At 37.7% G+C, this 22612-nt stretch overlaps 3 protein-coding genes across 8 annotated transcripts in view; 1 reads left to right on the top strand and 2 right to left on the bottom strand.

The window, feature by feature from the left end:
* The window catches only part of LOC135223825 (beta-1,4-glucuronyltransferase 1-like), a 36396-nt gene extending 15786 nt beyond the window's left edge, over positions 1 to 20610 (bottom strand). Inside the window, exons 1-2 of one of the 3 annotated variants that reach the window (XM_064262684.1) lie at positions 19007 to 20610; positions 9043 to 9196 (exon numbers count right to left, since the gene is read on the bottom strand). The gene's annotated coding sequence lies outside the window, so the exon portion shown is untranslated. Of the gene's footprint in view, positions 1 to 9042; positions 9197 to 14561; positions 14730 to 19006 lie in introns of those variants that run through there. The other 2 variants (XM_064262685.1, XM_064262686.1) reach the window with 2 other exon arrangements.
* On the top strand, positions 799 to 17617 carry LOC135223826 (beta-1,4-glucuronyltransferase 1-like). Of its 3 annotated transcripts, none has more exons than XM_064262688.1 (6): positions 799 to 1205; positions 11143 to 11298; positions 11696 to 12412; positions 12952 to 13149; positions 15189 to 15305; positions 15429 to 17617. In XM_064262688.1, the coding sequence occupies exons 2-6, from the start codon at positions 11143 to 11145 to the stop codon at positions 15627 to 15629; spliced, it is 1389 nt and encodes a 462-aa protein (XP_064118758.1). In that variant the 5' UTR covers positions 799 to 1205; the 3' UTR covers positions 15630 to 17617. The 3 variants fall into 3 exon arrangements, with proteins under 3 accessions (XP_064118758.1, XP_064118757.1, XP_064118759.1); XM_064262687.1 differs by having other exon boundaries at positions 800 to 1155; XM_064262689.1 differs by having other exon boundaries at positions 812 to 940.
* Positions 20611 to 20745: 135 nt separating the features above from the next.
* Positions 20746 to 22612, bottom strand: part of LOC135223827 (uncharacterized) — a 58511-nt gene continuing 56644 nt past the window's right edge. For both annotated transcript variants that reach the window (XM_064262691.1, XM_064262692.1), the window contains one exon: positions 20746 to 22458. In XM_064262691.1, coding sequence (XP_064118761.1) covers positions 22275 to 22458 — 184 coding nt within the window. In that variant the 3' untranslated portion in view covers positions 20746 to 22274. The remainder of the gene's footprint in view (positions 22459 to 22612) is intronic.

Genomic DNA, 22612 nt, shown 5'->3' with positions numbered 1-22612 from the left:
ATAATAACATAGGCCTATCTGTTGTCTCTTGCCTTTCTGCCTCGTTAGCTACTTTTAAACAACAACAACAATAATAATAATAATAATAATAATAATAATAATAATAATAATAATAATAATAATAAAAATTGGTCGTCTTTCCTCTTCGTCATGTCTTCCTCTATACGTATCTACGTACTACTCCCACGGTTTCCTGAAGCATTCCTTCCTGTTATTTCCCGTACAAGTTTTCCTTCTCGAACAGCTTATTTTCAAGTAAATGTAAGTGACTTGATAATAAGAGTTCTAACTTGGTTGTAATATATATATACCTTTTTATAGGTCTAGTTTTTTATATATATAAAAAATCTCCTTAAATGGTATAAGGTATCAGGCGATGCTGCTGATACTTTTAAAATAAGTAACTTTCTCTGGGATGAATATTATTTCTGATTTTTTTACTTGATATTGATAAATATACCTTTCTATAGGGCTGTTTTTGTCCTTTTTTTATAGGAATCTCCTTAAATGATATAAAATATCAGGCGATGATGCTGCTGCTGTTACTTAGACTGACGGCTCCTGATAACTCTCTCTGAACTGACAGCTGACGGAAAAGCTTTCGATAGAAATATACGAGTCTAAACAGAAGCCATTAGCGTCCGCACCACTGACAGCTTGAATGACCGACTGAGGGAGGAGGAACCAGATCTCCAACCGGGTGAACGGGGGTATAAATGTTTTGAACTAGTTACCGGGAAGACATGCCAGTAGCTCTCTCTCTCTCTCTCTCTCTCTCTCTCTCTCTCTCTCTCTGCCAAGGCACACAGGGGAGACACGCCCTCTAAGCATGCCCAGTGCCAAGATCTCGAACGGTAGGTAGGCACCAACATCGGTAGGCACAGTGGTGGTGGTGGAGGAGGATGTCGAACTAAAACTCTCGGTGTTGGTGTTGGCGGAGGTAATGTTAGTGTGGGCTGTGCGAGTGTTGGAGAGAAAGTGTGCACGTGGTTATGCCCAAAGCGCTTGAAAGCAAGGCCATTGTCGATCGTGGATCGAGTTAGAACGAAGGATTTACATAAAGGACGTGAGACTACGGAACCACGTGAGGCTGGCGAGACCTACCCACGGAATCTCACTGATTCTTCTTCTTTCTTCAAGACGTCATCGTAATCAGTAAGCCAGAGGGTTCAAGACTCAAGAAAGCATTTCCTTAGAATGACACGGTACTGCCACACCTTTTTCCAACATTTCCCTGTTATTTCGCCGGCGTTGTCAATCAGAGAGCTTTTCGATGTTGTCAGTAGGCGTATAGCAAGCGATCTTGCGACCACACTGCTCAAGTGTAGGTCTGGGGCTCATAGCTGTGCCATACTACATTCTCTTAGGTATTCTCGTCATTTAGCTTCTGTGAAAGGTCTGTGGGTTTATATTAGTAGCCTGGTGTGTATGTCAGCTCTCTTCCACCCAACAGAGAGAGAGAGAGAGAGAGAGAGAGAGAGAGAGAGAAAGAGAGAGAGAGAGAGAGAGAGAGAGATAGTCACTCACTGACAACAATTGGACGCCTGCAGGAAAATGTGGGTGGCGTGATGCTCATAATTCTCTGAACTATAGTCTCTGAACTATAATTTTCTGAACTCCAGACATGCAGAGGGCCTGACGCCTTAAGGGAGTGTTATGTACTTGCATTTCAGGACAAACTATACACTTTATGATAATAAAAGCTATCATTTACGTTCGTTTAAATTGTGGTACAGTAGATTTTTCATTGGTTTTGAACTAACAGTAGTTACAGCCTCATGCTGACTGACTGCTTTGACCTCCGAAAGTAAAATTCAAACGTATTCACTAAAAAAAAATTGTTTGCTAAAATATTGTTTGCTAAAAAAAAATTGTCCGCTAAGTACAAATAGTTTACTGCAAAAAAATGTTTCCTGAAAGTTGTTTGTTAAAAAAATTGCTAAAAACTCATATACTACAAAAAATTTACTAAAAAATTTTGCTACAAAAACTTATTTGCCAAAAAAATATTTACTTAAAGATACATTGTTTGCTAAATAAATTATTTGCTAAAAATTATTTACAAAAAAAAAATTTCCAGAAAAATTGTTTTGCTAAAATAAACTGCTTACTTAAAAATTGTTTACTAACTCATGTTAAATTCAGAAAAATATTTATTACACACCACAAACATATAAACAGACCATCTTATAAAAACATAAAATTAAAACATCACATACTTGAACAGGAATACTGTATTTATATTGGAATCAGCAGGCGATCACAACTGATAAAAAAGGCTACTTATATATTTAATAAAGAATAATTCCCCCTATTGATTTCAAACTCCAATGAAATTCAAACCCAAATATTTGCAAATATCCAAGTTGTATGAATGAAAGGACCATGAAATTTAGGCTTTAGAAAGCCAAGCATTTGGTGGGTGGTTGGATGAGGGGGTGGGGGAGGTGACTTTCGGCCATTTAGCTCTCAGGACAGTTGGAAAGGGGAGTTGGACAGCAAAATAAATAGATACAAAAAGTAACTACATATAAAGTCCAAGGAACTGGAAGAACACCCCACATTTGCATTAAGTGCGTTAAGTAATATACGGTAAGTATTAATCAGAGAAGTTGAACAGCAAGGTAGAGGATAGGATGTGGGCATGGAGGTACGGTAAAAGAGCAAAACATTTGGTGCAGATCACATGATTGTGTACATTAGGGAAATGGTTATGGCTATAGCTATCCTTGATAAGGGCGGGTTTGCACCTCATAGGCGTAACAATTTAGCCCACACGGGCGTCGGTAGGATGCGTGGAGCTGTTTTGAAAGGATGTGGGAATAGGATTTTCCAAAGATCAAGGAAACTATCTTAAATATCATTTTTCAAATAGTGAAAAAATGCTGACTGGAATTTCGTAAGGATTTCGACAAAGTTGTTGAACTCGATACTTTCATAAACGCATATTTGTAAATACTATATGATGAAATGTAACTTTTTTTATATAATAAAACGACTTAAGCAATAATTAAATCAGGAAAATTCCTTTCGGTATTTATAGGGATATACCTTCGATATTGATGACTGTTGACATGACCAAGTTACTTTTCAAAAGATAATGATTATTCAGTTGTATGTAATTGTGAGCAGAGCATTACTACCCTATAGCAACTATTCTCCTTGAATCTTATAATTTACATCCATACTATATATATATATATAATATATATATATTTATATATATATATATAATGTATATATATAATATATATATATCTATCTATATATATATATATATATACATCTCGAGCTACAATGTCCTGAATTTAATACTTAATTCGCTTCTAACCTCGGAATTAATATATTTTCATATATGCTTAACCGAAGGGGAATTTTTTTTCAATAATAGACTTGCCTGGACCAGGGCGCGAACCCAAGGATCCTTTCAAATTCAGGAACGTCAGTGAAGCTTTTACCTACTACACCACCGCGAGAGGCAAAAGTTCATGTCGCCTCTCACCCTCATATACCTTTCGCGCGCAGGTAATTAGTTGGTTTAGAGACAACATCAACCCACCTCGACTCCGGTAGTATTTGTAGTGCTTTTGACAGCACGTAGCCAATCTATAAGTCATTTCACATTTCCGTGATTTATATACATATATCGAGCTACAATGTCCTTTAATATCTCGGCCTGTGATTCTATTTTGAAAGTATATACGCTTGAATATCTTAGTCAATAATTCTATTTGAAAGTATATACGCTTGAATATCTTAGTCAATAATTCTATTTTAAAGTATAAACTTAACACTTCGGCCTGTGATTCTAGTTTGGAAATAAACACTTGAGTACATTGGTCAATGATTCTATTTGAAAGTATAAACTTAACATTTCGGCCTGTGATTCTAGTTTGAAAGTATAAACACTTGAATATCTTGGTTAATGATTCTAGTTTGGAAGTATAAACTTACATATCTCCGCCTGTGATTCTATATTTTGAAAGTATAAACATTAGATATATTGGTCAATGATTCTAGTTTGTAAGTATGAACATATCTCGGCCTGTAATTCTATTTTGAAAGTATAAACACTTAAGTATATTGGTCAATGATTCTAGTTTGAAAGTATAAACTTAATACTTCGACCTGTGATTCTAGTTTGGAAATAAGCACTTCAATATATTGGTCAATGATTCTAGTTTGAAAGTATGAACATACCTCGGGCTGTGACTAATTTGAAAGTATAAACACTTTAATATCTTGGTCAACAATTCTAGCCTGGAAATAAACACATCAATATCTTGGTCATTTATTCTAGTTTGAAAGTCAACACTTCAATCTCTTTGTCTGTGATTCCAGTTTGGACAGAAACAGTTAAATATCTTCGTCAATGATTGTAGCTGCAAAGTATAAAGACACTTCTCTGGGGAATTTTAAGGACAGTCTTAAAAAAAAAAAATTAGATTACACAACCATACGCTCAATGCTTTTGGTGCATTGTTGAAACTTCCTAACCTTATTGGCTGCTAGCCACTTGCTATAAGTGCTCACTCTGCCAAATGTCCTTCTTTCAAGCTATTTATTTCCCTAAAAAAAATCAGCTGCAAATGAAATTAGCCAGGGCTCTATACTTTGAAAGAACGTTCTTGGAAAAATATAGGACGGACATGTTACGAGATTAATTTTAATTTGGGGAAGTTGGACAGTGGAAAGGAATTTTGTTTGTAAGACATCAGAGATCTGAAGTGAAATTGGACACGAGACACGAGTATGTGGAGATGTTCTTTACAAAAATAAGGAAAATGGCACATAAAAATATAAGTATAGTGATATTACTAGCTCAGATATTTATTAAGTTTAGTAACATTGCTGTAGATAAATATATATATATATATATATATATATATATATATATATATATAATATATATATATATATAATTATATATATATATATATATATATATATATATAAATATATATATATATATATATATATATATATATATATATATATATATATATATATATATATTCACAGCCTTTTTACCACAAGTCTTTCAGTGTTTTTGCCCTGAATATATACTTATAAGTGTCTTAGCCTCTACTTATAATTTCTATACTTAACTGTATTTTGATGCTAATTTGTATAATAATCGCAACATATCAGCACTTCTTTTATTGCTTCATAAAGTACATCTAATAAATAAATAAATAAAATAAATAAATAACTAAATAAAATAAATAAAATAAATAAATAAATCTAAATAAATAAAATAAATAAATAAATAAATAAAAAAATAAATAAAATAAAATAAATAAATAAAAAAAATAATAAATAAATAAAAAAATAAATAAATAAATAAAAAATCAAAATCAAATTTTTTACAATCTATTGTTTATAGGGCACACGATTTAACGACACTATATATAGGTTAATGCCAGAGAGGTTTTAGAATCCTCTCTCCTAAGCGGTGTTTAGAAATGTTTAGAGCCTTCGAGCGTTAACCTATTTCCCTTGGCTTTCAATTTTGGATGATAGTTTAGGAGTGGGGTTGGTAATTCTATACACTCTCTAAGCATTGGGCATTTTTGTCATGCTGTTTTTCTGTGTATGAATTTTGTTTTGTTTCGAGTATGTACGTATGTATGTATTTATGTTTGTACTTTTATACTATATATGTATATATATATATATATATATATTGTATTGTATATATATATATATATAATATATATATGATATATCTATATATATACATACACACACACACACACACACACACACACACCACACACACATATATATTATATATATATATATATATATATATATATATATATATATATTATACCACGTACATGGACTTAGTACTAACCTTCTCGATGCTTTCATCGTTATGCAACGATTAGACCGAACACGAAATCTGCAGTAATATCAGCTGATGGCGCCAGTTGAGTCTGGTTTTGGGCGTATGTCCCCCCCCACCCCTCCCCAACCCCAACCCCTCCCTCACTCCTGTAACGACAGCAATTCTCTTGAAATGTGGTCAGCATCTTCCGCACATTTGCAAAGGAATCTGAAACTTTTCGTGTCAGGTGCCAATGAGCGCACGCTAGGGAGATTCATCTAAGCCCAGGAGAGAGAGAGAGAGAGAGAGAGAGAGAGAGAGAGAGAGAGAGAGAGAGAGAGAGAGAGAATTATCATTACGCGAACCTCTGCGTAGCCATCCAAACTGATATTCTATGTGAATGCCACTTATTGTACTTTAGGAGAGAGAGAGAGATAGCAGGATTATCAGTACGTGAAGCACTGCATAGCCTTTTCAGGGAATATTACATTTGGAAACCACTCATTATAATTATTCACTTGAGAGAGAGAGAGAGAGAGAGAGAGAGAGAGAGAGAGAGAGAGAGAGAGAGAGAGAGAGAGAGAGAGAGAAACTTTTAGTTATCCTCATATTTAGTAAAATTTACTTTATACGTTTTCTTCAACTCTGCTTACCAGTAACTAAACTAAAAATATCTTAAACCCCCTCCAATAGAAAAGGAGAGAGAGAGAGAGAGAGAGAGAGAGAGAGAGAGAGAGAGACTAATGTTAATCGGGAGTGAAGACAATTTGTATTTAGGATTAAATAGGGAATGGAAAAATTTTAAAGAACGTGTGTATACCTGATTGAAGGACGTTTTTTTAGTCTTAAGGATATTCTGCTCTTCACGGCTTTATCCCGTTAAAACCAAGATTTGAATTACACGAAAAACAGTTAAAAGTGAAAAAAGTAGAGATTCGCCATTAAAAAAGCTTGGCAGGAATTAGAATGGTAGAAAAGACTTGACCACAAACTTAAACGTAATATACAACATCCTAAAAGTTATATAAAAACTTCGAACAAAATCCTCTCGTGTTTTGCAGGTCACAAGGCCAACTCGTGAAAAATAAACCATACATAACTCACAGTGTACACTTGTTTACAAGGAGATCTCCTCCTGTAAGTTAAACATAGCAAGAGTGGTAACAGTACTCCGTTTAGTTTTCGACGCTGTAAAGTCGTAAACGTTGAAATGCAGTTACATAATGCAACAGAAACCATTGCCAGATTTAGAACGCTTTCTAACGCACAGTATGTCTGCAAACCAACTTCAACCTTAGAATTATATAACAAAAACATGCTAAATAATCAGTCGATACTATAACGTTGTAAGGGTTGAAATGCCTTTATGTAATACAACAGAAACCCTAACCGGATTTAGAACACTTGCTGGCGAACTGTATCTGTCTGTAAACCAATTTTCTTTAACCCTAGACTTATATAAAAAAAATACGAGCGAATCATCATTTGATATCAAGACGTTGTAAACATTGAAATGTTACATAATACAACAGAAACCACTGCCAGATCTAACACGCTCTATTTAAAGCACAGTGTGTCTGCAAATCAATTTTGACCCTAAACTTATATAACTAAAAACATGCAAAACAAAACCCGGATCTAAAACACTTTCTAACAGTATCTAATTACAAGCATATTTTAACCCAAGACTTATATAAGAAAACATGCAAAGCTTCACCAGCTTTGTATATTCCACCGCCTGAATCTGGCGTCAGGATTCTAACCAGGCCATCTTTAAGTCAACTAACATACGGGCCGTGTAAACACGGAATTTTCTCGTGTATTTTACGTGAATTTCCTCAAGGTTAAATGTTAGCTGGGGGTTAGGGAGATGAAAATAGCTCTGAGACAATAATATTTAAGTGAAGGGTAAAACGAAATGGAAATATGAGGCGATTGGTCTAGCCAATACACAGGAAGGCAGTATGAAAGTTTATAAGTGAGGATTCTGCCTGCTGAATTTGGTAAATCATTGAATGAATGGTTACAAAAAGTAAATTCTAGGATTATAAGTGAGGATTTTGCCTGCTGAATTTGGTAGTTCATTAAACAAATTAATCAAGAAGTAAATTCTAGGCCAGAGCAGTGACCATTCTGACCTACAGCTGAGGACGAAGTAGCAAAAATTTACTGTTAAACTGATACACCAGAGGAACTGGTTACGAGAACTTACTTGAAGCAATGTCAAGGAAATTGTTTGGCGTTGTTCGTTGTTTTTCTGGCGAAAAATACTCTCATTGTTGTTTTTCCAACTCGGTACTAAAGTAAGAATCAATGTTTTTTTTATTACCGTAACCATCTATGTCTTAAACGTCTGGATGTTTTTTGCAATCATGATGATAATAGCACCGAAATTGGCAACAACATAGCTGGGGAACATGACGTCTGAATGAGCAATAACCGGCCCCCTCTCCCAACTCCTTTCTTACTCCCTTCCCCAGCAACCCCCCCTCTCCTAGCAAAGTATTTTCCCTCTCCCAAAAAAACCGTAATCACCTGTTGCCAGTCACGAAGCATTTAACCTTCACTCAGATTTTCATGAAATTCCACACGCCATTTTTTTTTTTTTTTTTGTAATCTCGCTGCCAGGAAAAACAAACAAAAGAGCCAACACCACGACGTCTATTGGCAGAGGCGATAAAAAATGATAATTTAGAGCAGCGGTAAAGGTCGATGAGTAGATCCTAGGCCGATGCTGAAGGTTTGAGCAGATAAATGAAGAAATCCTAGGCCTATGCAGAAGATTTGGGCGAGGAAATGATTGTCCTACGCCTATGCAAAAGGCTGAGTAGATAAATGAGAAATTACTCAATAAATGAGTAAAGCTTAGGCCTATGCAAAAGGTTTGAGGAGACATGAATGAATCCTAGGCCGATGCAAAAGATTGGAGTAGATAAATAAATATTCAATAAATAAACGCAGCTACAACCTTTTACCAAGCACAAAGGGAAATAGACGAGTTGATAAACTGCATCTGTAAGCAAATGCACCTCCAACCTTTCGCCAAACACCAACAAAAGCAAAAATCTAGGTCTGCGCTTTCCTTATTTCCCTTCAGACTCAAACAATGAGCGAAAAGCATTCTGTGCACGCTCTGTTTCCCTCGTGGTATCCCCTTAAAAGTTGGCACAGCAGCCAGCGGCTTTTACAGCATCTGCTGTTAATCTCACCTGACATCATCTGCTGCTGCTGCTGAAGGGGACGCTCGACATGTTACACATAGCGCGATCTTGACATAGTTTCCCGTAGCAGTGACCCCAGCTGCTTTCGTAGACCGATATCTTTTTCCGTAGACCGATTTCCTTCCTATTATCACAGACCTTGCTGCAACACAATAATAAAATGATTTTATATTAGCGTCAGATAAAACAGAAAGCAGTCGTATGATGAAAATTGCAGAAGACATGAAGGAAAATAGCATTATTAGTTTTATTGGCTGAAATACAGTGTATATTTATATACATAAACAACCCATTATTCTTTTACAGATTATTTAGAAATAAGAGTAAAAAATAACTGATTTCCCTTTGGAGACCATTTGGGTTTATATAGTCTTTTGTTGAGTCTGTCCATTTACCTATCGTTAGTCTAAGATTTTTCATTGGTAAAGCCTTCACATTAATATATCTTCACCTTATTCTTAGCGTAAACTTGATATCGTATTCTCATAAAGGTTATCAAATAGCATGTTATTCGATCTGACTTTTCCAAGAGTTAAGGGGGGTTTACACGGTCAAACGGTTCGTCGAACGTGGTTCGACAAACGTGTTCGAAGTGATGTTCGAACGTGTGAACGGGATATTTGGTTGTCGAACATGTTTGTCAAACGGTTCGAAGGAAGTCTGTTCGGGTCTGACTTTCGTGGGCGGGGCTTCATTGTCCACAAACCGTTTGAATGTGAGAACGCGCGTCGAACATCAAAGTCAAACTTCAGTTGTGCTTCGAACCAAGGAGTCACCACATCAACTTAGGACGGAAATATGGAGGACAACAATGGGAAGAGGAACGAGAAGGAGGTGTTACTGCAATTCATACATACTTGCAGAGATCATCCAGCCTTATGGAAAGTAAAATGAAAGGAATATTCTAATAAAATAGCCAGAAGCAAGGGGATATCAGCTCTTCAGGACATATTAAAAGAGCTTGATAGTCCTTTTGAAGAACCTTGTAGAGAGCATCACACGTTTCTGGTATGATTGAATATAAAGAGCCGGTGGAAATGATAGCTGAAAATTTCAGATCATTAAGAGACCTGCCTGTTGCTAAACAACAAAGTGACACTCAGTCTTTCACGTGGAGTTATGGCTTCTGTCATAGATGTATCTTCATACGCAATGAAAGGGGTGACACGCGTCAGTAGATCAATGTATGTTTCTTCATCCATCCGCAAATAATTACGCCAGTCATCTGGCTCTAATATCAAATCAACAAGCTAGCTGGTTTGAAAGTTGATCTCTTTTTAGCAACCAGTTCTTCGTCCACTTTGATCGACTTTTTTTCCTCCTTTGTGCCACCTTAGGCTAAGCCAATGGCAATCAAATCGTCCTGGTCGATAGGGATAAGGGAGGCGGTGGTAACTTTGCTACAACGAGAGTCACAATGAGGTTTGATGTACAATTGGTGTGACTGTCTGACACCTCTTCGAACCGTTTGATCGTGTAAACCGCCTTTATTACCCATGACATGTAGGGTAAAGACTATGCCATTCTCTATAATATTAGCCTTCGCTTATTTTAAGCTGTACAAAATAAATTGTCTTCCATTCCATCTTATGTACCCTGGGATAATATGCCCTTCCAGGAATGCCTAGTACCCTGGGATAGTCCTTACCTGGAATGACCAGTACCCTGGAATAATGTGTCCTTCCAGAAATGCCTAATACCCTGGGATAATGCCCCCTTCCTGGAATGCCTAGTAACCTGGGATAGTCCCTACCGGGAATGACCAGTACCCTGGGATAATGTGCTCTTCCAGGAATGCCTACTATCCTGGAATAATGTCCCCCTCCAGGAACGCCTAGTATCCTGGGATAGTACCTATCAGGAATGACCAGTACCCTGGGATAATGTGCCGTTCCAGGAATGCCTGGTAACCTGGGATAGTCCCTACCAGAAATGACCAGTACCCTGGGATAATGTCCCCTTCCATGAATGCCATAATATCCTGGGATAACATCCTATTCCGGTAATACCTAGTATCCTGGGATGCTAAATTCGTTCCTTCAATACTGACCTGTTACTCTGAGGAACATAACCTCTTCCTTTTTTCAGATGGGTGGGCGGCGCAACTTCCTCCTGGTAAACATGGCTGTGGTGCTCCTCAACGCCGGCTTGGGAATCCTGGTCAATCTCGCGGCTTTCACAAACAGGTCGGGAATACGCGAAAGATACTTGACGCTTCCTGTCGACGACGGGAATCTGTCTATGGTATGTCGTCTTCTAATTCATTCAAGTTATGAAGTAACTTATTTTCTTATCTGTTAAGATGAGGCAGTTTTGACCGAAGAGTATAAGATGCTTCTGGTACCAGATAATGTTGTGCTGTGCTATGGTCAATCTGTCAATGTAATAAGGATAAATGGAAAGAGTTTGTTTACTCACGTAAAACTTTATCGTTCCTTACGAGTTACTGACTGGACTTCCATTATAAAGTAATTTATTCTCCTGTTGGTAACAGATGTTTATGTTCCTTGGTGTGCTTTCCAATGGGAAGTACTGGATGAGAATCATAGTAAATGAAAGTGATTAGGGTTTTCCAAACATTTTGCCATTACTTGGTAGGACTGGAAACTTCATTTTAACTGTTATTTTGTTGTTATTTCAGTCCAATCCTGCTCTCGCACCGGGAGAAATCATTCTTGGGGCCTACGGTCTCCTGGACACATCTGGAAACTATTCCACACACGCTTTCGTGTGGCCAGCTCAGGACTGGCCTCTGGTAACGAGCGAATCTCGCGTGTGCCTCGTGACACAGGCCTCCGTCGACAGGCTATTCTGGGTGGCGTGGCAGGCGGAATCATGGTCGGGGCCTCTGTCAGTTTCTGTGTTTGCACCCGGGTCAGACTTCGCCGTGGCGTCTGCCATGATATCTTACCTGAGGAGATGCTTCCCGAACGTCCAGGAAAGGGTGTCCTTTCACCTCGTACACACGAGAGGTCGCCCGCCTCGTCCAACGCCCCACCCTCAGACCCACCGCCTGAACTGCGACGACCCGGAGGAGTCGAACAAGATCCTCATGAACCTCAGGGACGAAACGGAGCCGAGGGAAAGGCGGTATCCTCAGAATCTCATGAGGAACCTCGCCAGGAGGACCTGCCCGTGCGATTACGCCCTGACCATCGACGTGGATATGCTGCCAGTGTCCTTCATGGCCGAGAACTTGACCGGTTTCCTCAACAGCGTCGCACCGACGCCGTGCAAGAAGTGCGCTTACGTGGTGCCGGTCTACGAGCTGGACAACAGTGTCACTTACTCGCCCAGCGATAAGATGGAACTCCTGCACCTCCTCCTCAAGGGTCACGCGAGACGCTTTCACATGAAGGTATAGGACCACGACAGGTGACAAAGCTTGAAGGTTTAGGTGATGTATATCTAGGCCGTGTGGTAGCTATGAGCAACCTGCCCCAAAGGAGCTTGTAACCGTTAATAATTTTGATAATTGCTTGCTTATTTCATAACAATAGCGGTATAGATTTAAGGCTTGTCAAATTTATCAGGAAGGAGGGCATACGTCGTGATATTTTAATTCAAAACAGCAGAAGCATAAGGCTCATCAAATCATACGTGATGTACAAACAAGAATATTCATGCAAGAACTCATGACAACTTGTTGCTCCACATTTTGTGAATAATTGTACACGGTCCCGCATAAATAATAACTTTCTTGACGACCCTTTACTCTGTAACTGCAACAGGCTTAGGGCACATCAAATCATGCGTGATACAAACTAGAATATTCATGCCATAATCATGACAAATGATTGCTTCACTTTTGCGAGGAACTGTGAACAATCCTGCAGAACCACCCACTTTCTTTTGATGACCTTTATCTCTTCCCCCTCCCCCATCGCCGCCCCACAGGTGTACGCCAGAAACCAGGGCAACTCCCACCTGGAGCGCTGGGAGGCAGAGCCGGGTCGTGACGACAACGGCGAGTACAAAGTGATGTACAACATCACGACCTACGAAGAATTCTGGGAACCTATTCTCCTGCTGCCTTACACAGCGCCCCTCTTCGACGAGCGCTTCGTTGGGTATGGGTTTACCAGGAGTAGCCAGGTGAGTTATCAAAGTGACCTTAGGTAGTGGGTTTTGTTTGATTAATAGCTATATATGAAGATTTTATTTTCTAATTATGTCTACATATGACACATTTACACGTGAAACTGCTAGAAGGGAGTGGCTAATGCTTTCAGATGACAGATTACTACAGCTTGGAAATAACAGTGGCTGCTGTGACTGGAAGAATAAATTGCAGCGATCGATAATAATAACCAATTTTGACGATAATAATAACCAATTTTGACCGAAATTTTTTTACTATAAACTATTCTAAAGAGACGGAAGCCTCGTTCTCAAAAATGTTTATTTATGAACTGTAACGAAACTCAGATCTGAAATCTCACCGTCATCCAATATATTCCTATACTCTGTTTTTTTTCATCTGTCCATCTGCCTGTGGTGTTTTTGTATGGGTAACACTGTTGTCCCGGGCTTTAGATAGTTACGCTATGTGTAAGTTTTAGGTAAATAAAAGGATATCTGGGCGTACATTTGCAACTGAAAAGTGTTTCAATAATTTACTGTATACGAATTACACCGTTAATATTCGAAATAGGATATTATTATAATCGTTGAATGTAAGCTGAATGTAACTATCTAAAGCCCGGGACGCAGTGTTGCCATACACACACACACGAGCTATATATATATATATATATGTGGCACAGGAGATTCGTTCGTGACCTACGGATATATAATTTCTGGAAGTTTGACTCTTCATAGACGTCTATTGCGTTTGTTCAGTGCTACGTCGTCATTTTCTTGCTGTTACCGATATGCCCGAGGCGGTAAACATGGGTTCGCGCATGCGCAATTCACAGCCATACCAATATCTATCGCAATCAGGGATACGGCTGGCCGTACCAATATCCAGTTGTTCGTATATGGCCAATATATATATATATATATATATATATATATATATATATAGATATATATATATATATATATATATATATACGCAATATACGTATGTATAGGATAGTATAGATATACATATATATATATATATATATATATATATATATATATACACGCATATACGTATGTATCTATATACATATATATATATATATATATATATATAATATATATATTATATAATATATAACGCATATACGTATGTATATATATATATATAAATATATATATATATATACACGCATATACGATGTATATATATAATATAAATAGTATATAAGATATATATATATATATATAATATTATATGTATAACAACATAATACGTAAATAATAGTTAATATATTATAATTAATATATATAATTATATATAATATTCTATTATATACCCCATAATACGTAAATATACACACGACCACCGCAACAATTACTGTTAACACCCAAACCAATCTGTTTCTAATAAAAGATAAAAATTTTCAAAACCTCACCATCGCCAAATACTCCTTCCGGCTTAGTAATCCACTGTCCTTATGTTGAGTTCCCTTGAAGACACTGTTATTATAGAATTAACTTCACCACAGGACAGTTAATCAGTATTATTAGATGCTTAATGACACTGTGACAGGAACAGCTTCCTTACTCCATCCTACCTGGAGTCGCACTGAGACAGTGAGACTGACTGAAGAGGTGGAGGACAAGTTTATCAAGCAAGCTCTCAGCACACGTGGCTTTGCTAGTTGCTTGACAAAACATTCCTAATTCAATAAAAACTGACTTTTTATTGTATTTACCAAAGGAGGCGGGCAGTTTTTCAATATGAACGATACGGAGTACATATCTGCCATTACTTAAGTATAAAGTTACTTACCGTATATATCTCGCATGTTCTGTTGTGAAAGGTTTAAATCATGCCACGAGACTACTTGATGTGGCTCCTAATACGCTTAGAAAACAGTATACATTAATACTAATATATCCCGTATGGTATGATTAAAAAAGTTTTAATCTCTCAATGAGACTACCTGATACGTTTAGTAAACATTTTGCCATACGCATAATTACTAATATATCCCATATATTCTTTATAATGAGCTGAGAACATTTATTTTCTACAGGTGTACGAACTTCACCGTCGAGGTTTCACCTTCCAGGTCCTAGACCAAGCTTTCCTGACCCACCGAGGCTTCCAGACCACTTCCAGCTACCAGCCGTCGAGATTCGCTCAGATAGAGGCAAGTCCTTTCGCTTTCCTTAACATTCCTTGCTTGCAAAAACTGCCGAAAGTTTCATTCGAGCTTTTTGGAGCTTAAGGAGTTTCCCGTTAAGGAGTTATATCTTTCTTCCAACCGCCACAGATCAACAAAGTCCGATACCAGATGTTCAAGAGAGACCTCCACGCCCGACTGGGCTTGGCGCCGCCCCAGCCCATGAAGATGCCGAATCTACGTCAGCAGCTGCCCCTCCTCATAGGCCGGAGGTCCCAGGCGTCCAAATCTCGCGCTGCGACGGCGACGATCAAGGGCGTCCCGCTGCGGAAGGACAAGAAAGCGAACTGATTCCTTGCCGTTAGAAGCCCTTGAAAAGGCAACTCTTCATGAACTCTAGGCTCATACTGGGCACGAACAGTCTATATATCTGTATGATCGTGCAAGGGGGAACGTGACAGTGAACGAACTATATTAACTGAACGTCAGAACGTGAGGGGTAAGAAGACGACGATGAAGTTATAAGAACGACACTCAAACGGTTAAAACTCGAGTGAGACACCAGATTGTCAGTACATCCATCTTGCACAAATTGAATCCCCCCCCCCCCCACAAGGGGGAAAAAACGAGTCTGTTACGTAACCGTTGTTCAGCCGTATCGCATAACAGTAAAAGTAATACGGAACACAAGACTTGGAGCTCCTTTTTTTTTTTCTATTAACGCAAGACTATTATCATGCTCAGGGTATTAAGGAGCATCTCGTTACGTGCGGAAGGAGGACGGCGCGTTCCCTGACTGTTCAATAGAGCTACGGACTCCGTAAATCTTCGTTTAGGCCTAGTCGATGCCGTAGCAGCAAAGATGACCTCCATTAAATTTAAAACTACGAAAAAAAAAAAAACATACGAAACGAAAGACGACAGAGAGAGAGAAAGAGGGAGAACCCTCTGAGACTCTCCCACTGGAGGCGTCGCCCCCCAAGTTTTAGGGGCAAAGTATAGGAACGTTTAGACAAGGGAATCCTCCAGTCACGAGATTAATATGTCCATACAAAGACTCCTTCCGTTACGTTGAAGGATTCCAGTGTGTTCAGGACGGAGGAAAGATACTGATTAATTAACGTATCCGTGACTAGACCCATACCCAAACTCACCGAGGTTCCTAGACTTAGGCCTAAACAGCCGGAGTCCGAGACCTAGACACCCACGTTTCTAGGCCTTCACCCAAACTCGCCTGGGTTTCTAAGCCTACACCCAAACTCGGCCAGGTTTCTAGACCTAAACCAAAACTCCCTCAATTCTAGACATAGACACAAACACCCTCATTCCTAGACCTATACCCTCCCGGGATTCTAGACCTAGACCCACATCTACCCGGGTTCCTAGACCTAACCACAAACTAACCCAAGATTCTAGACCTAGACCACTCTCTCCCGGGTTTCTAAACCTAGACCAAACTCTCCCGGGTTTCTAAACCTAGGCCCAAACTCTCCCGGGTTTCTAAACCTAGATCCAACCTCACCCTATTTCTAGGCATAGGCCTAGACCACCAGTCCCCGTTGAATGACAAGGGAATTATTGTACGAATGCGTTCAACGTCAGTATTATTAAGTACACACTGTGATGGTAATTCAGTGAAATATCATGAACAGTGGTTCAATTTTTATAAATTTCTCTACTCTGTGAGTAGGAGTTAGATCCTGTGGCTAACGGGATGCTAGTAGGAATGTAATTGCACATATCCTGTGACCAAACAGGACGCGCTTTTGTTTAATTCTATATGTACTTCCTGTGGTAGATAGTTTATGAGTAATGGAACGATGTCGTTGTACCAGGACAATGTAGATGTTTATGCATTAATATACATTATACGAGATTGTATTGTTGTACTAGAACAATGTATATGTACGTGTTATTGTATATTCATAAAAGAATGTTTATTGTACCAGAACAATTATATGTATTAATACACAGGACAATGTGTGTGTGTTAATACATATTACAAGTTCGTTTAGTTGTACCAGAACAATGTCCTATGTATGTCAATACATAAAGATCCTTTGGTTGCACATGAACAATGTAAATGTATATGCATTAATACACATTATACACGATCGTTTAGTTGTGCCAGAACCATGTATTCTGATTAATTCAAGATCGTATCACTATACCGGAACAATGTACGTATATACTATGTATGGTAATACATATTTTTACAAAAGTGTTTCGTAGTCCCAGAACAATGTATGTGCATATGTATAAATACACATTAATACAAATCGTTTAGTCGTACCAGAACAATGTCTATTGTAAGTCGTATTAATAAAAGTTTAAGTTATGTTGCTGTCATAGTCAAGTATGGGTTCCCTAGATGGAGTTACTCTTTTAAAAAGCTATATAATTACAAACAAAACGGCAAATATTTATTAATCAGTGATTTGTGTTGCGATATCGCTTGAACATCAGAGCCAGACAGGTAATTACCACTATCAAAGTATACCCATCATGAATTGGGCCATTTGAACAAAGGTTCATGAGAAAAGTACCATTTGACTAAAGATCTGGAAAAATGTTGGCGAATTGATTGATCTTCAACTCTTTAACCAACGGACGTGAGACTGACACATCCAAGATGTCACCTTTTCTGAATGATTTACTTCAGTTACGTTTCCCTGATGTTTTTTCTTGTTGTTTGTGGATGGTGTTTTTACGTTGCATGGAACCAGTGGTTATTCAGTAACGAGACCAACGGCTGTACGTGACTTCCGAACCACGTCGAGAGTGAACTTCTATCACCAGAAATTTTTCTTCTGTAGGAATCCAGGATAATGTATTGCTAAACATCACTGCATCATAGCGAATAACGTTCTCAAACCGGATATGGCACTTCAGTCCACTGAATCAGGAAATACACCGAATTACTCTTCGATGGTGAATTTCAACACAAAATTCAACTCACAGCAAGGCTTCCATCTTAAATACAACCTCACTCTTCAGGGTATATTAAAACACCACCTCTTCTCCTCTTTGTTTACAGTTCTGATTCATTAATTAAAACGCTAAGCATAGCAAGTAATCGGAACATTCAGAAAATAAATAAGGCTTACAAAAATACACACGAAAGTATATTGCCTAAAAAATATATATATAGGAAAAAAAAGTCCCTTAGAATACTTACAACAGCAGTAAGGATAGGCCTATATAAGTTACAGAAATGCCCTGTAGACATGGAAAGTTAGACTATATTTTCAGTGCCGTAATACACAGAGAGAGAGAGAGACAACCTCTGTATAGCTCTTTTTTGATAAATCACGGAAATATTTCACATAAACTGACTTTTTTTTTTTTTTTTTTGGTATTTGTCAATTTTCACTTCCAGAATGCTGAATGAAATATCTGGAGATGGTGAGACCACTGACGCAGGCTGATACATTAATACATTTTTGGACGCGACAGCTATGGCCATACAGCGCTTAAAATTCATGAAAACTATAAATCAAGATAAAAATATGTCCCATAATATAATCTCTAATGCGAATTAAATATCTGTAAAATCTGATAAAAAGCTAAATTCTGAAATTAAAGTTAATTTTCTTTAAAAACATTACTCTCCTGATATCTAATACCTTGATTACCTTAGGAGGAAAAAAGTAGATTCTGTAATACCTTAAGAGCACAAATGGATTCTGTATCACCTTGAATACGAGCACAAATGGATTCTGTTTTACCTTAAGAGCACAAATGCAGCGTGGAAAATTTGTCAATCGGCTGGCAAACTACGGAGCTTACTAAGTGACACTTAACGCACTGACACTTCCCAGGATACTGTCAGTCTTTCACTGACTCACTGTCAGAGATTAGAAAGAGCGGCCAACAACAAAACGACAGCCATTTGTAGGTGTGTTTAGAACTGAACAAAGCTGACGCATTCGTAAGTCTTCCTTTCACAGATCTGCCCGAGATTTTGAGTGGGGCCAATTATTGCTGTTAATAGCTCCAGAAAACTCATTAGCGAATATCTTAGCAACTCGTACACAAGGAAATAGGATGTCTAATGTTTACTTTCTGTTACTTACTATCTCTGCTGCCAGTCATAAGTCATAAAATATGCTTGATAAGAAGCAGGGATGAACTGCAATAAGTAACGATATGAATGTTTATATTCGAATGATAGACAAGGGGTAAGATGTGTATGTATATGTATGTATACATATAAATATATATGTATGTATTTGTATATCTCTTCTTATTTCCAGCATTCTGGAATACATGTCTAACGAAATTATCTGGGAAAAACAAACAGAAAATGAAACATAAATGAAATCAGGAATTTTTCCCATCCAGATAAAAGCTTCGACCTCAGGTCCGGGAGAGATAAACTATCGACTATTCCGTGCATGAAGTTACCTCTTTTCCGAGGTAAGAGAGAGCTACGAGGAGGCACAATACCTCTGTACACTATCGGCACTAACACCTAAACACCTACGCTTGGCGTACACTTTTGTGTCTCCAAAGAGTGTACTAACCAAATCACAGCAGTTAATTGAAATCGTGAAATGCACAAGAAAAAAAAAAATAATAAATGCCCCCAGTTCCTTAGAATATACGACAAACTTCTTCATATTAATCATATTTCCTCACTATTCATTCCCTATCACTTGGTTACTTTGGCACTAATAATGTCACTGAAGCGAATTTATCGTAAACAGTCCACCGGAAGCGATATACCTCACATACGAACGAACAGTTTCACAGTCTTGTCTAATTTTATCTAAAACGTCATTAAAATACAGATGCCTTTCAGTGGCTACCTACCCTGGTCATTATTTTCAAGCTAAGTAGTAGTATTGTCCAGTCAAAAGTGGTAGCAGCAATATTTAAAGTCATTTTCAAACTGTAGCTTAATTTATTAATCTAAAAATGCAATTAAGTTACCGTTCATTTCCTTCCTGAAGATTCACTGACAATCAAAAGTGGAAAAAGAATGACAAATATTTTGCCATTTTTGTCAAGAAAGGCAGCTGTAAAGTGATAAAACTGCTCTGTGAAAACCCTATTCATTTTCTTGTTTTTAAGATTTGCTGGCAATTAACAGTGGAGCAGAATGATACTATTTGTCAAGAGAGGTAGCTGTAAAAAGTGGTAAAACTACTCTGTGAGACCCAGTCATTTATCAGAAGAATTATCGAATTAAAACACTATATGAAAGCCTTCACTGGATTGTACGTGTCTCCGTAAAATCCTGCCTCACAGTAATTTTCAAAAGATGAACTCTATTCATATGGAGCAAACTCACAGAGGCCATTGACTTGAGATACTGACAATATAGTAGAACATCCACATTCTTTTTCACATACCTATAAATACATTATCTTTTACTGACCTATAAATTTCAAGTTTATAGGTCATTCAGACAATGTCTTAATGTAATTTTCAGAGTTGTGGTGTTGATAAACATGTCCTAGTGTTATTTTTAGTGACATTTGTATTATAAGCATGTTCTATTCTAACTTACAATGTTTTCCTCATATCAAACACATTCATAGCTTTTTCCTGTGTCCTAATATGGGGCCGAAATGACTGATAATTAGGAAATAATTACGCTTAGTAGTTCAGTGAACCATATTTGTAAAAAAAGTAAAATGGATAATTTGCATAAGTCAATGAATTTACATATTGACATAATTCCAACGCAGTTGACTGAACATTAACGTAGAATAAACTCCATTGCTATTATGAACTTACAGTTACAAGCACCACATATATACTCAGTCCAAATAAACATTTATATCAGTCTCAGAAAAATTTACAATAATTACAAGTTTAGTCATCATGAAATTCTTCAAGATTATCTGCAACTGATAATGTGTCAACATCCAAGGTTTATTCAGATGTAAATATTTCACAAATGGGTTTCTGTGGAATACCGAATAAATATTTCACAACAGTGCTGAGTTTTGTGAAAAAGTCGAAAACACATTTTACAAAAATGCTGGCTTTTGTGAAGAAAGAATATTTTACAAAAATGCTGGCTTTTGTGAAGAAAGAACATTTTACAAAAATGCTGGCTTTTGTGAAGAAAGAATATTTTACAAAAATGCTGGAATCTATGAAAAACTGAATGAACATTTTACAATAATGCTGGATTTTGTGAAAAACCGAATGAACAATTTACAAAAATGCTAGATTTTCTTCAAAACCTAGTGAACATTTTACAAAAATGCTGGATTTTGTGAAAACCTCAATGGAAATTTTACAAAAATGCTGGATCTTACAAAAACAAAAATAAAAATGAAATATTTTACAAAAAGTGCTGATTTAAAAAAAAATATATTGGATTTTGTGAACAAGCAAATCAACATATTTTGTTTATTGTTATTTACTCAGCTGTGTAAACAAATCAATTTACCAGGTCTCCTCGCTGCCGAGATTAGCGAGTTAGGAATTCCTCTTTGTAACATATTCCTTTAATCTCCCTTCTGCTTTACTGGACACTTCATACATTTTCTCTCTAAATTCAAAAATTTCTCATAAATCAGTCTTGCTTGGTCGTCTTGTGTCCTTACAGAGATTTCCAGGCAAATCCTTCACGTCCCAGAAAAACTGGAAACAGAGATTTCCAGGCAAATCCTTCACGTCCCAGAAAAACTGGAAACAGAGATTTCCAGGCAAATCCTTCACGTCCCAGAAAAACTGGAATCAAATGGAGTCAAGTCACTGAGATTTCTATTACTGAGACAACAACAACTGAAGGATTCCCAACTGGAATCAAGTCACTGAGATAGTTCTGAGACAGCATCACTGACCAAAGCGGAATGAGAGTCACTGAGGTATTCATTACTGAGGCATCACCACTGAAGGATTCTCATCTGGAATCAGTCACTGAGACTTGTATTACTAGGGCATCACCACTGAGGGATTCTCAGTCACACACACAAACAAAACCCTTCACAATAATCGAGGTAGAATCCCAGCAGGACATTTCTCCTCCTTAGCTTAGAAGAACGAGTAGGAATCGTCGACGTTGACTTCGTTACTGCCGGCGGCAATTCTCTGGGAACCGGGAATCCTGATTCCCACGACCTCCTGGACGTCGAAGGGGCATGGGTACATCTCCCTGCAGGTGCCTCGCCCTGCATAGATGCCCGCGTTCTCGTGTTGCCAAGTGTGGTTCGGATTTCTGGAAAAGGAAGGCGGTTTGAGTATCTAAATTTGTTTCCAGGCAAATTATGTATATAGCTAATGAAGCGCTATTTCTAGCAATAGAAGGAAATACCAGTAATTGAGAATTTTGCCCAAATACCAAGGATGATCCTTGGAAGTTTTGAGAAGCA

Source organism: Macrobrachium nipponense, chromosome 10 (genome assembly GCF_015104395.2).
Source record: "Macrobrachium nipponense isolate FS-2020 chromosome 10, ASM1510439v2, whole genome shotgun sequence".
NCBI classification, from domain to species: Eukaryota; Metazoa; Arthropoda; class Malacostraca; order Decapoda; family Palaemonidae; genus Macrobrachium; species Macrobrachium nipponense.
Note: the sequence above shows the minus strand (reverse complement) of the source record. Positions and strands in the feature narration are given on the sequence as shown.

Excerpts from the sequence above, each read along its gene's own strand:
- LOC135223826 (XM_064262688.1), top strand. The coding sequence starts at position 11,143 with ATGGGTGGGCGGCGCAACTTCCTCCTGGTAAACATGGCTGTGGTGCTC. Across the intron at positions 13,150-15,188 it reads GGTTTACCAGGAGTAGCCAG|GTGTACGAACTTCACCGTCG; the intron begins GTGAGTTATCAA and ends TATTTTCTACAG. Across the intron at positions 15,306-15,428 it reads CGAGATTCGCTCAGATAGAG|ATCAACAAAGTCCGATACCA; the intron begins GCAAGTCCTTTC and ends CAACCGCCACAG.